Below are 18,088 nucleotides of genomic sequence, written 5' to 3' on the forward strand. Positions count from 1 at the left end.
GAAAGGCATCCAACCCCTAGCATCCAGAGGAGAAAGGGAGCAAATTTCACAATGACATCCCAGTGACCACTGAGTGATGGGCACTGATGGTCCCTAAACCATCACTCAGACTGTGGCTAGGAGACAAACATGGCCAAATCCACCTGGTAAGGACTGAGATTCCCAACAGCAGCCGAGAACAGCTCCATCCCTTGTGCTCCCCTCCAGCTGCTGGACATCAAGGTGCTCAGCTCTCCTTTGGGAGTGGGACCTGCCCATTCATGGGGAGCCCCAAACCTGACTGAGCCCAGCACCCTCCAAGCAAGCGGCACCCGACCACAAGGAGGAGCGGGGATGGATCTGATCACAGCTCCGAGTGCTTCTCTCAAGCTCTTGTGCTGGATCCAGCCGTAGTGCAACTTTAATCAGTATCATTCATCAGCTGCAGCTCAAGCTCCAAAACAGGAATTTCTTCCTGGTGCCTTGGCCCATCTGAAGATGTTTCTTACCCAGCTGACTTTTAGTTTGCTTTTTCTCCCCAAGCTTCACTCGTGCTGTTGTAAAATGTTTATTTTTACTCAGGGTTCATATTTTCCTTGGGACTACGAGAACAGTCATGTGTGTTTGCTTAAGCCTTTCTCCTTGGCATGTGCCATCCCCCAATAAACACAAGAGGCAGAAACTTGGTGTGGTTTTCTCTCCGACCAAAGAGTTTCATGTTGTAACAAGTCTCATCTTCTGATGAGATCTGAAAACATTTCCTGACTTTCTCCTGCCCTTTGAAGTCTGAATTTAAAGGAACTCAGGTGAAGGGGCAACTGGGTCTCCTCTCACCTGTCTCTGTCTCCAAAAATATGGAGAGTTTGAGGAGGGTCTCACCAGGGAGGCTGAAGGGACGTTGGATGCAGAGTGACAGTGACACAGTTGGGGGTGTCTTTGTTGACAGCCCTGGGAATGACCCCACTCCTAGCAGAGAGAAAGAGGCAGCCCCTGGATCCTCCTATGTGTCCTGCAGGATCTCCAGACATGGCAGAGATTGTTGTTCCACCATTGTTCCCACCAGATCTGAGCAGACTTTCAGATTCTCTGGACTTTAGGAGACTCTTCCCTTCCTCCTTCTCTTCCTAAGCCCTTTCCCTGCTGGAGTTAGCCAATTTGGATGTTGTCCAGCTATCCCACCTCTCCCTGGCCACTGTGCCTGACCACACAACTGCCCACCATGTCTTACAAGGTGGGTCCAGGACTGTGGTGCCACTGCTGGAGCTCTCAGGAAACTCTTCGCACCACTCCAAGTGCTTTAGGAGCATCCTACCATGGTTGGTGTGGGAGAAGGAAGAGCGGACATTACCCTTCCAAATACTTCGGAGCTAATTCCTTGGTATCCATTATTTTGGAGCCAGCCCTGCAGCTTTCCTACTGTCTGGACTCACTGAGGATACATGAATTGCTCTTAAGGCATCTCCAAAGGATAACTGAGACCATGGGAAGAGCAAGACCTTCCCCTGCTACTCCATCAAACCCACCTCTCCTCAAAAGCAGAGTATTTGGATAAATTTTGATCCCCAACCTCCTGCTGTGGTTTGATCTCTTGCTCAGGAGCCCTTGAATCACATCCCTGGCCAACCACAGGCTGTGCTTGGAGTGACTCATCCCATTTCTCCCATGTTCCATTCTGAGCTGGTAAAGGCTGAAGACATCCAGTACCAGCAGTGACAGCAGGATGTCACAATGGAATGACACAATGCTGCCAGCATGGGCTTGTCACTGCTTGGGTGGGGACATGGTTTGAGCGATGGTTAAGCATTCAGGGAGTTGTAAAAGTGACCTGAAGTGGTGTTGAATGAAAAGGCATTGACTTCCCTCGGAGTCACCCCAATCCAAACTCGCTTCCAGCAGTGACTCCTGCCTGAGGAGAGACAAAGGGCTTCTCCAGGAGCACAAAGGCCGTTGCTAAAACAAACATACTTACAAATCCCTCCCTTTTTATTCCTGGGATCACACCAGCAATTAGGGAAAAATTATCCCAGGCCAGACACAGAGGTAATATAATTCCTGCCTCTGGTTGGAGGAGAGACAAAGTTTTCCATGGTCTGAAAATAGGATTGGATTAATCAGGGTTTGTCTCTGCCCATGGCAGGGGGTGGACCAAGATGAACTTCAAGGTCCTTTCCAGCCCAAACCATTCCATGATTCTGTGATTTCATGGTTTCCTCTCAGTTATTCAAGGCCTGTTTATTTTCACAGCATTGTGGAACAGTTTGGGTGGGAAGTGACCTCTGAAGCTCATTTTCCTTCACTGGGGGCTCCATGAGAGCTGTAGAGGGACTTGGAAAGGGCCTGAAATGATGGGCTAAGGGGTGATGGCTTCCAGCTGGAAGAGAACAGGATTAGATGGGATATCAGGAAAGAATTCCTCCCTGTGAGGGTGGTGAAATCCTGGAATGGATTTTCTGGAAAAGCTGTGGCTGCTGCATCCCTGGAAATGCCCAAATCCAGATTGGATGGGGCTTGAAGCAGTGTGGTCTACTGGAAGGTGTCCCTGCCCATAGCAGGGGTAGGATGGGATGATCTTTCCACTCCATTCCCACCCAAGCCCTTCCAGCTCTGCACACCATGTCTGAACTGGGAGGTGGTATCGATACCCAAATCCCAGTTCGATTTCCTAAGCTTGGCTGAAGTCATGGCCGTGACTCAACGCCCTGTGTTATCTCTCCATGGGTGCTCGGGGCTCTGCCGTTTGCTGACTCGGGAACTCTCCTCCCCTGGGAACAGGAGAACTTTCAGATCGTGTCTTCCCGCCCACAGAAGGAGAAAAAAAATCCCAACAAAAATCCCCCAGGAAAGTGTAACCAGAGGTTTGATAACACTGAGGGAGGTGGGTCTTGCCTGGGCTGTTGGGGGACAGTGCCCCAGCCCCCATTTTTATTGTCTGTGTATTGATTTCTTGTATATTTTTTGTTTTATTGCCTGTAAAAACTTATGTCCAACTCCTAACCCCTCCCTTCCTTTGCTCTCAGTGAGATTTTGATACTATTTTTTTTTTTGCAAAAGTAGGACTTGATGATCTTGAAGGTCTTTTCCACTCTTAACAATTCTGTGATTCCATGATTTTTCTTAGCCTTATCTATCCTTCCCAATCCACCTCCTTGAGTCCTCCCAGACCCACACAGGTCCTGGAGGTGGGATAAACACAGGGAATGTCATGTTTTCCAGTGGAAATGCCAGTTTAGCTGCATGTCCTGGTCCCAAGGCACTTTTGGAAATGGGTGTCTGGGTGATATTTTTAGAGATATTTAAACATCTGATGATACCAGAAGTTGCTGGTGTGGATTTTCCAGAAGCTTTAAATTAATATGTGTCCTGTGAGAATTCTGAGACCTGCACCAGATGGCTGCCAATACAGTTAGGTGTTTCCAGACCTGTGGGTTTGGACTTCAGTATGGCCTAGGTGGCTTTAAAGTGCTTAAAAGTAATAAAGACATCTATTTTTTTTATTAAAAAAGAAAATTAGACTAATTGCTGTTTGATAAGCAAGGCAAAAGGGTGGATCTGTGATGGATTTTTGGATTAAAAGACTTACAGAGTCAGCCTGAATCATTCCATGATTCTGTGAAGGGTGGTGCATGCCCACTCCTTGGAAATGTCCGAGGCCAAGTTGGATGGGGCTTGGAGCCACCTGGGATAGTGGAAGGTGTCTTGGCCCATGGCAGGAGGTGGAATGAGATGGGCTGTAAGGTCCTTTTAAACCCAAACCATTCTGGAATTCTGTGACAGATTATAGTCTGAATCCATCCTCAGTTTGGGATCAGAACTGGAGAATTCCAACCTCCTACCTTTCTAAAAACTACATCTGCTAAAATATATATTTGCATATAAACACCAAAATAAGTGAAACAGCTGAAAAGAAGCCCTGTGCTCTCCAGATTTTCACATCTCTATAACTGAGTTGAGCTCTATTAATTGCATTTAAATTGTTCCAGGGCATGTGATGTGGACAGCAAGGTTTGGGATCCCTCCTCCCACTGCGTTCCTGGGGCTGTCCCTCCATCTTCCTGCACATCCCACCATGGCAGCCAGTGCCTGGTGTCTCCTCATGGTCCTGAAGCTTTCAGAAAATCCTACACAGGTTTCCCAGATAGGGTATTTCCTCACCAGTGCTGAGATTATCTTGGCATGAAGACAGTGGAACATGCTTTAGTCCAACAATAAATGAATTTCCAGTGCCAGCACCAGTGTCTCGTCACCGGTGAGGTTTTATTTATCAAAAAGGTGCAGAGCCTCATCAAAATGCAATTTGCTGAGCCCTGGCTGTAGATTGAGAAATTTAATTCTCCAAGCCAAAGGCAATTTTCCAAGTAAAAAGAAGTCTGAGGGTGTAACTTAGGTGTGTTTTGGGAATTGTGAAAGCCATGCTACAATTTGGCATGAACCGCAGTGCTTGCCTGCAATGGGGTTTTGGAGTGAGAGATTTAAAGATAAACACAAGCAGGGAAAAAGCCCCAGTGGATTAAAGGTGGAAAAAAAAATGCCTGGTATATCCCAGGGAGGCTCTTGCTGCTCCACAAGGTGTAGGATTCCTTAGTCATGGAGTGCTGGGAGCCCCAGTTGTATCTTTTTTGCCTTTTCTTCTGCATTAGAGGGTGTGTTTCTGGGTCGGGTCAATGTTTGGCAAATTGGAGATGGAAATCTTTAGCCACGCCACACTGATGAAGACAGGACCTGTCTCCTCCTTCACGCCCATGCAGACCCAGCCCACCTCCAAAAACACATAAAAGGGAGCGTCTGCTGCCCTCCAGCCAGAGGGACTGACTTCCCTTCTTCCACCCACCTCCTCACCCACAACCCCATTGAGTTCCTCAGCTTCTCCACTCTTGGCTCTTTTGAGGATAACCAGCCATGTCTCGTCAGTCTGTCTGCAGGAGCTTTGGAGGGGGGAGCAGGAGAGGCTTTAGCTCCTGCTCTGCAATTGGTGGTGGCTTTGGAGGTGGCAGCCGGAGCAGGAGCAGCTACAGCTCGTACTCCGTGTCCAGGGGATTCGGAGGCGGAGGACGGTGCGGGGGCTTTGGCAGCCGGAGCCTCCACAACATGGGGGGCAGCGCCAGGATGTCCATGGGCGGGTGCTACGGTGGCGGGTATGGCAGCAGGATGGGCGGCTTTGGCGGGAGCTATGGGGGTCTTGGCAGTTTTGGGGGCGGAATGGGTGGAGGAGGAGGAGGAATGTGTGGCTTTGGAGGAATGGGTGGAGGTGGAATGGGGGGTGGAGGAGGAATGGGTAGCTTTGGTGGTGGAATGGGTGGCTTTGGTGGTGGAATGGGTGGCTTTGGTGGTGGAATGGGTGGTGGAGGAATGGGTGGCTTTGGTGGCCCAGGCTTTGGCATGGGTGGCCCTGGGAGAGCCGGCCCTGGGATCCAGCCAGTGCAGATTGACACGACCCTCCTGCGTCCGGTCCATGTGGAGATTGATCCCCAGATCCAGCAAGTTAAAAACCAGGAGAAGGAGCAGATCAAGACCCTGAACAACCAGTTTGCCTCCTTCATCGACAAGGTGAGAGGGTGGGATTGTGAGTGATTAAGGCCAGAATTAGGAGGAACTTTCCAATTCTGCAGAAATGTCCTGCTGGAGCTAAATCCCAGCACGCAGAGAAGCTTGAGCAGAGCCTTTTCATTAAGGGAAGAGATGGGAATCTCTCCTCCACACAAGATCAAAGCAATGTCTCCAGGGCTTTCATCTGTCCTGTTGCACCAAGCTCTACTCTGAGGTTATGCTCTCAAGCAGGTTCAACACCTTCAACCTCCGCAAGTTTCAGGCACAGATTCTTCCTCCTCCACCACTCTCTGCCCAAACAACCTCCCATTTAAGAATTAATTTATATCTTTTTCTCTTTCAAGTCTCCAGGCTTTTAAATCTAGGCTGGAGATCAGATTTCTACACTACTTATGATGGGGATGGACTTGGAGTCCAAGGGCAATGCATAAAAACTCCTTTGAGCAGAAAAAATATTAGAAATTTCCTTATTTTCCTGATTTTGCACCTTAGGCACCAACAGAAAGTGAAAAAGCCAGAGTTAATTGGTTCTCTGCTCACCATGCAAAACTTTCTGAGTGATGCAAGAGATGTTTTGGTGGGAGCTGTTCCTGTGTGATGGTGGGTCCTCTGTGTCTTGGCTGTAGGTCCGATTCCTGGAGCAGCAGAACAAGGTGCTCTCCACCAAGTGGGAGCTGCTCCAGCAGCAAGGACCAACAGGGCCGAGGAAGAACCTGGATGTGATCTTTGAGAATTACATCCAGAACCTGCGGAGGCAGCTGGACTCAATCCTGGCACAGCGGGGCCAGCTGGAATCGGAGCTGCAGAACATGCAGCAGTATGTCGAGGATTACAAAACCAAGTGAGTGTGGAGCTACGAGCAGCTCAAGCAGCCTTTTGGTCACTTTAATTTTCCCCAACTGTTTTTTATGGTGATAGCAGAGATAGTTTTTCAGTATAAATATTTTAATTTAGGGATTTTTCCCCTTTTAGTTTGTTTCTAATGGCCTTAGGCAGGAAAGTCCAGGAATACAATTTGCACTTTTCTTCTCCATAGGTATGAGGAAGAGATCAACCGGCGCACGACAGCCGAGAACGAGTTTGTGGTGCTGAAGAAGGTGAGTCACAGGCACCACAAAATAATCTCTCAATATTTCGCTCTATCTGTGCTTGAATGGGAATTGTGGAGTTTTTACAATCTCCCAGCTGATATCCAGAACCCCTTATATTTAATTTACATAATTGGAGACACTATAATATTATTTATTTAAAATTATTTACATATATGGTTACTGAATTATATATAAACATAATGATGTCCCAGTGAATAACACCAAACCCTCAGCACAGACAGCGATTCACACAAGCCTGAAGGATTCCCAAGAGGAAAAAAAATTATTTTCTGTGGGATGTTTCCTTTAGGATGTGGACAGTGCCTATATGACCAAAGTCGAGCTGGAAGCCAGGGTGGGAGCTCTGACAGATGAAATCAACTTCCTGAGGTGCATCTACGAGGAGGTAGGAGCTCTCTCTTCTCCAGGGGGGCTGAAATTTTTATCAGGTGTGTGGTGGCTAAGAACACTGAGGTTGGACGGGGTGTCTGGGTGGATTTAGGCTTGAGATGGTGCCTCTGACTCATGTCTTGGTTGCAGGAGCTGTCTCAGATGCAGACGATCAGCCGGGACCTGTCCGTGGTGGTGTCCATGGACAACAACCGGCACCTGGACCTGGACAGCATCATTGAGGAGGTTCGGCGCCAGTACGAGCAGATCGCCCAGAGCAGCCGGGCTGAGGCTGAGGCCTGGTACCAGAGCCAGGTGAGTCAGGGAGCAGTCGAGACTCCTGGGTGTGGCTGGGTGCTTTACAATAATTTATGTCTGGGTGAGACACCTTTTCAAGCTAACGGGGCTGGAGCTTGTGGTGCAAGGAAGGTCCAGAGGTATTGAAGTGCTTTTGAGGGATCTGACTCACTCTTCCCAATGCGTCCCAAACTCACTGAGGTGTGTGGCGCAAACCAATGCCTCGAGAGGCTGCCTAGAACAGAGGCCAGACAGTTTTAAAAGAATAAAGTAGGTATTTATTAAAAAGGCCTTCAAACAATACACCTTGGGCAGTACAAGGGCCTGGCAGAGGACCAGATGGACCCAATATGGATCCAAGATGGATGATAGGTCATGAGATTTCACACTTTTATTTACATATTGAGGTTAATTGTCCAATTCCAGCTCCAGGTTATGCAGTCCCATCCTTTCAGACTGCTCTCCTCAATTCACTGTTGTTTATACTTTTTGGGCCTGAAGCTTGGTTCTTGGGCTGGAAAAATATTGTTTTTTCTTACTAAACTGTGAGGAGAACTTGCTAACACTTTATGTAAAGTTCAGAGTGAACTTGCTAACACTTTGTATTAAGTTCAGGGTTACCCGCCAATGGAGTACAGAGTCTGGATAGTATGAATGCTAAAACTTCAGGCATCAAAAGCTCTCAATAAAAATGGCCTAAAATGCATCTTAATGAGAAAATTCCAGCCCAAGTGGCTTTTCAGAAGCCAAGAGATGATTTTAGTGTCACCAAGGTCCATTTCAAGGCTCAAACCCCATGACTGAGCCCCAGAGCCACCTTGAACATTGAGCTGGGCATCCATTGGCAGTGCAGTGGGTCCTTGTAGTGTCACCCGAGCCTTGAAACTGGGGACAAATCTCCTAGAGGCACCAGGAATGTGTCCCTGATGTATTGTTCTGTTTTGGTGCCATCAGTACGAGCAGCTCCAGAGCACGGCCGGCCGGCACGGGGACAACCTCCGCAACACCAAGATTGAGATCCAGGAGCTGACCAGGAACATTCAGAGGCTGCGGGCTGAGATTGAGAATGTGAAGAAGCAGGTAGGGATTGGTTGATGCCTCGGAGATGAGATCGAGGATATGAAGAAAGGAAGGGGCTGGTTGGTGTCTCAGGGGAAGATGGCAGCAGGTTACATCACAAAAGACCATGAGTGGGGCAGAAACCTTCCGTCACACCAAGTTCACTTCATGCAGATGTTTATTTGTCTCCTGATTTCTCCTCTTGGGGGTCTGAGGACTGGTCATTAGGGACAAAATGAGGTCTGAGAAAGCTCCTGTTTTGCTCCCCAGAACCAGCAGCTGCAGGCAGCCATTGCTGAGGCCGAGGAGAGAGGGGAGATGGCTCTCAAAGATGCCAGGTTGAAGCTGGAAGAGCTGGAGAGTGCCCTACAGAAGGACAAGGAGGAACTGGCTCGCCTGCTGAAGGAGTACCAGGAGCTGCTGAATGTCAAGATTGCCCTGGACGTTGAGATTGCCATGTACAGGAAGCTGCTGGAGGGGGAGGAGAACAGGTAAACAACTGAGCTCTCATTGGCTGCTGTGAACTACACCTGGAATATTGACTGTAATCCCAAACCAATTATTTGGGCTAATGGGTGGATGTTGTGATTGATACTTTGTGGGGGTATTCTGGGGGTCAGGACCCATAACTGGCCCCCTAGAGATGGTAAAGCTGCTGCCCCGTCTCTGTGACTGGTGAGTTTTTAATGACCCTCAGATCTGGAAAAATCTCATTGTAAAGAGGAATTGCCAACCCCTTCCCTCCTCCAATATTCTAGTGATTCCAAAGGAGGATGAACCAGGAAAATGGTTTGACAGTCAAAACACAGTTTAAAGTTTTTACAACCTCTCTTTATTGGGTAATTAAAATGTCCAATTTCCTTCACAGGCTGTGCAACGATACCATGTCCAACGTCAATGTCTGTAAGTATCCGCCCCGGGGTCCTTCAGAAAAAGCATCAGACTGTCTTTACAGAGACAGCCTGCGACCGGGCAACGGGACATAACCTGTGCTTCTCTTCCAGCTGTGGTGGGCAGGACGACTGTCTCTGGAGGCAGAGGAGGCATGGGAGGCGGATTCGGAGGCAGCGGCATGGGAGGCGGATTCGGAGGCAGCGGCATGGGAGGAGGAATGGGAGGAGGCGGCATCTGCGGAGGAGGCAGCAGCTTTGGAGGAGGCAGCATGGGCGGCAGCTGTGGGATGGGGGGAGGAATGTACGCTGGCGGCTTCTCCTCTGGAAGCGGAAGGATGTGCGGCTCTGGCGGGGGATCCTCCTCCGTGCGGAGATGCGTCACCACCACCTCGGTCAAATCTTCGGGAGTGAGATTCTGAGTCCTGAAGGTTGACAAGGAAAGAAGCACCTCCTCTCTCTTCCTGACAGCAGCCCAGCCTCCTGAAGCCCAGCTCTGGTGTCTTGCAATGGGATGAACTGTGTCCCTCCCACCCAGCTTGTCCCAGATTCTGGTCCCACCCGGCGGTTTGGTGGCGATGCCGTGGGTGTCCCGGCACCGGGAGCTGCCTGGCAGGAGGGGCTGTTCTGCCTTCCTTGCTGTGTTGTACATTTCTTGTGGCAAATGTGTATAAAACTCCTCTTTCCTCCTCTCTCCTCCTGTTCTGTGTCCCTGGGGTGCTTCTGTGTGCGTCCATCCTGCTATTCCCTTTGCAGGCCTTTGTGGTCAGGGTGGGTGTGGGGCAGGCGGGACTCGGCCCTTGGGGAGGGGGCTAGAGGGGGGAGCTGGCCCAGGGTGGAGATTCTGGGCAGTTTTGCTTACTTGGAGCTCCAGGTGTGCTGCCAGCACATCTTCCCTGGAGCTCCGGCTTCCATTCCACTAGTCCTGTCTCAGTGACACCTGGCACACCTCACACACACCTGTACTATTCCTAAGGAGAACAAACTTGTCCTTCAGTGCTCAGGTTCCATGACACAGTGCGATGCACTCCCCAGATGTACTGTCCCCACCTCCCACCCTCCTCTGTGGGCTGCCCTCCTTCCCTGGAATGTTGCCATTCCCAATAAATTGCAGAGAATATTCACAATGTTGTTGTGTTGCTGCTTTGGGAGCTGCTCTTGGCAGGGTGGGAGAGGGGGTTGTTCTCCTGTCCGTCCCTGTGTTTTGGTGGAACAGATCAGTTCTGGAGATGGATCAGGGTAGGTGCCCCAGCTCAGATGATGCTCTTGACTCTCACCTGGAGGCACAAGCCTATATCTGGTATGATGGAGGTCTGGATCCTCCAGCTGAACAATAAGAAATAAGAGCCCAGGTCAGAGACCTGGAATCATTGAATAATGGAATGGTTTGGATTGGAAGGGACCTTAAAGATCATCCAATTCCAACCCCCTGCCATGAACAGGGATAACTTCCTCTAGGTGGGAGTTGTTGCAACCCTTGGACCAACCAATGTAATTAAGTTGCTGCTTCTAAGGTTCCTTCGGGATGATCTCCAGGTGCCGGAGACATTGACCTGTGTTAGGCGAAGGAGATGGCACCAGTTTTGCTGTGTGCAGTGGTGGGAGGGCAGGTGAATATGGATCAGGATGTTGGTTAAGCACCTGCTACTGGCTGCAGTCAGCCACAAACTTGTCTGGCCTAGGATGATTCCAGCTGTGGGAACACGATGGGCTGCAAAGGTGTGATTCATACCCATCCATGGGCTCAGCTACCATCTTCTCCCTGAGAAGCCAATTTGTTCCCCAGTGGCTCATTCTTTCTCCAAGAACAGGAAGGAGAGATTTGGAGGAGCTCAAGGGGGTTTGGGAGGGGAGTCCACAGGTTTGATCTGAGCTGTGCTGTGGTTCCTCCATCACCTGGAGAGATCAAAGAGGCAGAAAATGCTGTCAGTGGTAGTTCAGGAGTTCCACAACAGCCTCTGGGAGTAGCTGATGTTCTCAGAGTGGATCAGGAAGCTGCAGACTGAGGAAGAGGTCCAGGAAAGGAAGCAGGGAATGACTGCAGGCTTCTTGGAAGAGAGAATTCTTCTGTTGGAAGCCCAGCAGAAGGGTGCCAGGGTTGGGGAACATGGCTGGGTTTGGCTCAACAAGAAGATGCTGAGAAGGCTCTGAGAAGCTGGTGTTGTGCCAGGAGCATTTTGAGGTTTTAGCCTGGGGCAAGAGTCACCTGTTTTGGTGCTTAATTTTAAGAGTCTGTTTCTTCTCAGCTTTAAATTCCAGAACACAGCATTGTAGTGCCATGTGAGGAGTTGTCGTGACACCTCCTCTGTGCAAGATCCATGACGGAAGTTCTTGGTTGAGTCAGATGTGAAGCTGGAGCACGGCTTGGTCTCCATCCACATTGTCTGCCAAGTTCACATTTTTCCTGGTGTTGATATTTACCATGTTCAACTCTTCGTGTAAGAGATCTGAAGGATCAGTTTGGTGTTGAGTCTCACCTGAAGGAGGCCGAAGTGACTCCAGGTTTGGAATAATCTGCACATCTTGTCTGAAGATGTCACAGTGATTCAATCTGGGCGTCTTATCTGCAGGAGCTGAGTGTGGTCAGCACCCAGGCATCTGGCTGACTTTGCAGATCTTCCTCCTCGTTGTGGAACTTCCTCGTGGAATATTCCAGTGAAGTCCTGGTGCCTTCATACCATGGGTTTGGCAGCTAGGAGGGAGGCCAGGAGAAGGAACAACCTGTTTTCCCCACCTAAACCTGAGCCACTCTGCAGCTGGCCCGGGCTGCTCGTCATGAACAAGTGCGCTGGGCTGCAGGATGGTGTGGAGAACTTAAATCTCCATCTGGGAGATGACCACGGAGAAACCAGCCCATCTTGATTGCAGCTGCTTTTGGAAAGGAGGGCTTCCCCTCTGTGCTGTGGGGGTGCTGTCCATTCTCCAGCTGCAGGAACACACACCTGGGTAACCTTTGGCCAACCATGACTTGTGTCCCTCAAGGGTGGGACAATCCTTGGCCAGCTCTTACCTGAGTCCCTTAAGAGGGGGATAACTCTTGACCAACCAGGAATTTGGAGTGGGATAACTCTTTTTCAAGTGTTACTGAGCTCCCAAGTGTGGAAAAACCCCTGGTCAACTCTTACTGAGTTCCTCTGGAGTAGGATAACCCTTGGCTAACCATTGACTCCCTCAAGGGCAATGTTCTCCCCTCCCTGTTCCATGCACACTGGGGGGCTCCCGTCCCAGTGACAGTCAGGGACATTTTCGTTTTTGATGACACTTGATACTTTAAACCACATTTAGTTGCCCATATCTCATTGGAGTCTCTGAAAATTCCTTCAGAAGGTCTGTGTTCATATACAGGTCTTTTGAATGGCCTTATATTCATGTTTTAAGTATTTCAAGGACTAGAATGTGCATTTTCTGTTATTTTTCATTACTTGTGCTCTTTTCTAGGAAAATGTGAACACTCATTTTATAATTAATTAATTAAATTATTCAGGTATTTAATTAATATTATTCAGGTAGATAAAACCTTTAGAATGCCTCTTAAATAGTATTTACAGACTTGGCTTCCTTTTGAACTAGAATCGACTTTTTTTTTTGGAACGCACTGATATTATTTGTATTTTCTGTAATTAATTCAATTTCATTTGCATGTAATACAAAAAAAAAAAAGGTTTATTTCAGAGATATTCTATAAAATACATTTCTAAACCACATTCCTAAACCACATTCCTTTCACAATAAATTATTTGGAAGCAAAAGGTTATACTGTGCCTTGGGGGTTGTAACAGCTCCATTTCTCAGCAGGTTTTTCCATGTCAGTCATCTCATTTTTGGGAAAAAACAGGTAATTCAGAGGTTGTGGGATTCACCAGAGTAGAAAGAACCCCTCACCACTTCAAATTGTTAGTCTGTCGCTCCTCTTCCATAGTGTTTGTCTGTCTGTCTCTGACATTGTCGCCAAAGGGTTCCCAATATGTGCCTTCATTCTTCCTCAAGCTGTCACTCCCTGTCACCCTCAGAACATTGAGGAGAGTGGGATAATTCCAGTCACATTCTTCCCTCTGCTTCAGCATCATCCAAAACTCCAGCTAGTTGTCCCAGATTTGCGGAGTTGCAAGTGGAGGGAATTGAGTCTGCAGGCAGAAGACACTCCCTTTGTAGTGACACCACATGCTCTGAGGAGATTTTTTTTCCTCTCTAGCAGGAGAATATGCTGAGTCTCCTCAAATTTTGGTGTAGTGAATTCCCATTCAGGATTGGGAAACATCTCCTGAAACGCAAATGCAATTTAACATATAAAAAGGGGATTAAGGGTGTGTGTAAGGAATTGTGAAAGCCATATTATAGATGGAATTTCATCAAAACTTAGCCTTTCTGTGGAGCTTTGATAGGGAGATCTCTATCTGGAATTATTGGGAGCCACTAATGAGAGCTGGATAGCCAATGAAGGGCTTCATAAAAGGGGATTATGAATAAAATTGACTTCCAAGATGTCATAAAGATACGAGAGTCCACTTAGTCATGGAGACGTGTCTCGATGCTCTTGTTTTATTCACCTCTAGATTACAGGGCGTGTTTCTGGGCAGCCCCAAATATGGCAAAGCTCATGGAGAATCTGTCAACAACCCTGTGCTGATGAAAATATTAAATTGCTTTCCACCTTCACGCCCAAGCTGTCCCAGCCCACCTCCAGCAGCGGATAAAAGGGAATGCCCGAAGCTGTTGGAGCCAGAGAAGACTCTGCAGACTTCTTTCTGCCCTCATCAACTCCGTTGGTCTTTCTGCTCTTCTGGATTTTGATTCCACTTGGAAAAAACCAGCCATGTCTCGTCAGTCTGTCTGCAGGAGCTTTGGAGTCGGTGGGAGAAAGGGATTCAGCTCCTGCTCTGCTGTTGGTGGTGGATTTGGAGGCGGCAGCCGGAGCAAGATCAGCTACAGCTCGTACTCCTCATCCCGGGGAGGAGGTGGAGGAGGACACTGTGGGGGGTTCAGTAGCCGGAGCCTCCACAGCATGGGGGGCAGCAGAAGGATTGCCATGGGCGGATGTTATGGTGGTGGTGGATACGGTGGCAGGATGGGTGGCTTTGGTGGAGGAATGAGCTGTGGAGGGATGGGTGGTGGTGGAATGGGTGTTGGAGGAATGGGAATGGGTGGCTTTGGTGGTGGAATAGGTGGTGGAATAGGTGGTGGGGCAGGAATGGGTGGCTTTGGTGGTGGAATGAGCAGTGGGGGAATGGGTGGAATGGGTGGCTTTGGTGGTCCAGGCTTCCCTGGAGGCATCCAACCGGTGCAAGTTGACCCCAGCCTCCTGCGTCCGGTCCACGTTGAGATTGATCCCCAGATCCAGCAAGTCAAAAATCAGGAGAAGGAGCAGATCAAGACCCTGAACAACCAGTTTGCCTCCTTCATCGACAAGGTGAGAGTTTAGGATGGGTTTTTTCGGGGGTGGAATGTCAAATAACTTCCTTGGGAAATGGACTGGGAATTCTTTCACCTACCAACAAATGTTGGAGTTGTCAGACCAATGCCTCAGCATCGAATTGTAATTAATTAGGTTTACTTAACAAGTAACACTGAACAATAGAGGAGGTTTTGTGCTAGTGGAAGATTAAAGAGAACATCTGCAGGGTATTCTGGGGATTGTCTTGCCAAGGCACTTCTGCAGCCTCATTTTGAGTGATTCAGGGCAAAGTCATCATTGTAAATTTTATTATCCTAAGAGTTTTCATTGCTGGGATTTGCTTTTTAGTGAAATTTTCTTCTCAAAGCATTGAGAAGAAGCATTAAACCCCTTTCCAATACTCTTGGATTATTTAATTTCAAATAAAAGCCAAAGAAATAGAGAATCCCTCCAAAGACAATGCATGGGCAGTTAGGGAATAAAAATTTCTTCTTTCTTGACTTCAGTGCGGGAAAGAGGATGGCAAAGTCCAACCCTGATGCTAATGAAAATTGGGATGATGTTTTCTACTGGGAACACCGCTTTGTCCCCAAGGGAGAAGTTCAGAATGACTCATAACTTAATTGTCTAATAATAAATAAATTAAATAATACTTCTCATGCCATTCAGAAGCTTGAATACCTGAATGACACATAGATGGGAAATGATTCCCTGGGCTCCCAAATCTCCCAGGAGTGGGATGTCTCTCTGGTGAATGTCTCTCACACCCTTTCTTGGCTGTAGGTCCGATTCCTGGAGCAGCAGAACAAGGTGCTCTCCACCAAGTGGGAGCTGCTCCAGCAGCAAGGACCAACAGGGCCGAGGAAGAACCTGGATGTGATCTTTGAGAATTACATCCAGAACCTGCGGAGGCAGCTGGACTCAATCCTGGCACAGCGGGGCCAGCTGGAATCGGAGCTGCAGAACATGAGGCAGTATGTGGAGGAGTTCAAAACCAAGTGAGTGTGGGGACAGACAGGGAGGGACCAGCCTGGAGAGCACAGCTGATGCAGAGACCCCACGGGTGGAGTGACTTGGGGTCTCAGAGCCTCACCTTGTCCTGCCCCCGCCACAGGTATGAGGAGGAGATCAACCGTCGCACGGCTGCTGAGAACGAGTTTGTGGTGCTGAAGAAGGTGAGTCTGGGAGACACCAGCAGGGATAGGGTGAGGGGGGACAGGAGGCAAAGACATGGGAAGGACTCTGCTCCAAGACGGGCAGATCCCAACAGGAAGAGCCAACAGCTCTTGTGTGATGAAAGGAAGCCGTGGTCCAATTCTGAGATCTTTCCTTTAGGATGTGGACTGTGCCTACATGACCAAAGTCGAGCTGGAAGCCAGGGTGGGAGCTCTGACAGATGAAATCAACTTCCTGAGGTGCATCTACGAGGAGGTAGGTGCTCTCCCTTCCCCTCGGTGAAGTTTTAATGAGGGTGTGGTGGCCAAAGACACTGAGGTTGGACTGGGCGTCTTTGTGGGTTTGATCTGGAGAGGTTGCCTGGAGCTACTGCTCTTCTCTCCTCTCAAGAGATGGTGCCTCTGACTCATGTCTTGGTTGCAGGAGCTGTCTCAGATGCAGACGATCAGCCGGGACCTGTCCGTGGTGGTGTCCATGGACAACAACCGGCACCTGGACCTGGACAGCATCATTGAGGAGGTTCGGCGCCAGTACGAGCAGATCGCCCAGAGCAGCCGGGCTGAGGCTGAGGCCTGGTACCAGAGCCGGGTGAGTTGGGAAGGGGTCAAGGTTCTTGGGACAGTCCCCGCTGTTTGAACCACCTGAGTTTTTGGTCAGATGTGTCCCTGATGGGTGGCTTTGTTCATGCCTACAGTACGAAGAACTCCAGAACACTGCTGGGAAACACGGGGACAGCCTCCGCAACACCAAGATTGAGATCCAGGAGTTGTCCAGAAATGTCCAGAGGCTGCGGGCTGAGATTGAGAATGTGAAGAAGCAGGTAAAGGACCATCAGCACCTCATTGGGTAACAGCTGTGTGCTGGGTCAGGATGGGGCTGGGTGGTGAGAAGGAAAGCAATCAGGAAAATTCACACCCTTTGGAGGAGATGGATTATTTCTGCTTGTTTTCCCTCCAGTTTGTGCCACGAGGATGCTCCAGTAGAGGGTGGGCAGAAGGGATCTCACACACTGGTTTTCTCTTCCTCAGAACCAGCAGCTGCAGGCAGCCATCGCTGAGGCCGAGGAGAGGGGAGAGATGGCTGTCAAGGATGCCAGGAGGAAGCTGGAAGAGCTGGAATGTGCCCTGAACAAGGACAAAGAGGAACTGGCTCGCTTGCTGAAGGAGTACCAGGAGCTGCTGAACACCAAAATTGCACTGGATGTTGAGATTGCCATGTACAGGAAGCTGCTGGAGGGGGAGGAGAACAGGTACTTTATTGGCATCAATTTGACTAAATTCTTAACAGATTATAGTATGTGTGGGTAAAATCTTTGAATCCACACTAATTACTGATTTTGTGTTATTCACGCTCTATTTCCAAGTATATATTAATTATATTAAGCATAAACATACTTAAGTGGGTTTTCCATCTTATGAACGGTAAGGGTTGCTCACTTCTTTAAAGAATAATTGGAAAAATCGGAAAAAAATTGAATAGGTTGATAATTTTTAAATAATAATTGAGAAATATAAACTTGTTCAAAACGGGAAATTCTTAGCTGAAGAGCTATGCACTTCCCAGAAGAATAATTTGTCCAATTTTCCTTCACAGGCTGTGCAACGACAGCATGTCCAACGTCAATGTCTGTAAGTATCCGCCCTGGGGTCCTTCAGAAGTAGTAGAACTTGTTCTTTTGGGCAACGGGACATAACCTGTGCTTCTCTTCCAGCTGTGGTGGGCAGGACGACTGTCTCTGGAGGCAGAGGAGGCATGGGAGGCGGATTCGGAGGCAGCGGCATGGGAGGAGGATTCGGAGGCGGCAGCTGTGGAATGGGAGGAGGATTCGGAGGCGGCAGCGGCATGGGAGGAGGAATGGGAGGAGGCGGCATCTGCGGAGGAGGCAGCAGCTTTGGAGGAGGCAGCATGGGCGGCAGCTGTGGGATGGGGGGAGGAATGTACGCTGGCGGCTTCTCCTCTGGAAGCGGAAGGATGTGCGGCTCTGGCGGGGGATCCTCCTCCGTGCGGAGATGCGTCACCACCACCTCGGTCAAATCTTCGGGAGTGAGATTCTGAGTCCCGAAGGTTGACAAGGAAAGAAGCACCTCCTCTCTCTTCCTGACAGCAGCCCAGCCTCCTGAAGCCCAGCTCTGGTGTCTTGCAATGGGATGAACTGTGTCCCTCCCACCCAGCTTGTCCCAGATTCTGGTCCCACCCGGCGGTTTGGTGGCGATGCCGTGGGTGTCCCGGCACCGGGAGCTGCCTGGCAGGAGGGGCTGTTCTGCTTTCCT

At 49.2% G+C, this 18,088-nt stretch overlaps 2 protein-coding genes across 2 annotated transcripts; both read left to right on the forward strand.

Annotated features, from left to right (window-relative positions):
- The first annotated feature begins 4,875 nt into the window (after nucleotides 1-4,875).
- On the forward strand, nucleotides 4,876-9,944 carry LOC110477827 (keratin, type II cytoskeletal cochleal). The gene is made up of 9 exons (XM_077788591.1): nucleotides 4,876-5,523; nucleotides 6,150-6,364; nucleotides 6,560-6,620; nucleotides 6,925-7,020; nucleotides 7,155-7,319; nucleotides 8,256-8,381; nucleotides 8,631-8,851; nucleotides 9,229-9,263; nucleotides 9,365-9,944. Exons 1-9 carry the CDS (start codon nucleotides 4,876-4,878, stop codon nucleotides 9,670-9,672), a joined length of 1,875 nt encoding a protein of 624 aa, XP_077644717.1. The 3' UTR covers nucleotides 9,673-9,944.
- Nucleotides 9,945-14,063: 4,119 nt separating this feature from the next.
- On the forward strand, nucleotides 14,064-18,075 carry LOC144247571 (keratin, type II cytoskeletal cochleal-like). Its single transcript, XM_077788608.1, has 9 exons — nucleotides 14,064-14,657; nucleotides 15,426-15,640; nucleotides 15,757-15,817; nucleotides 15,978-16,073; nucleotides 16,242-16,406; nucleotides 16,513-16,638; nucleotides 16,847-17,067; nucleotides 17,412-17,446; nucleotides 17,530-18,075. The coding sequence occupies exons 1-9, from the start codon at nucleotides 14,064-14,066 to the stop codon at nucleotides 17,871-17,873; spliced, it is 1,857 nt and encodes a 618-aa protein (XP_077644734.1). The 3' UTR covers nucleotides 17,874-18,075.
- The last annotated feature ends 13 nt before the right edge of the window (nucleotides 18,076-18,088 follow it).

Source organism: Lonchura striata, chromosome 27 (assembly GCF_046129695.1).
Source record: "Lonchura striata isolate bLonStr1 chromosome 27, bLonStr1.mat, whole genome shotgun sequence".
In the NCBI taxonomy this organism is placed as follows: Eukaryota; Metazoa; Chordata; class Aves; order Passeriformes; family Estrildidae; genus Lonchura; species Lonchura striata.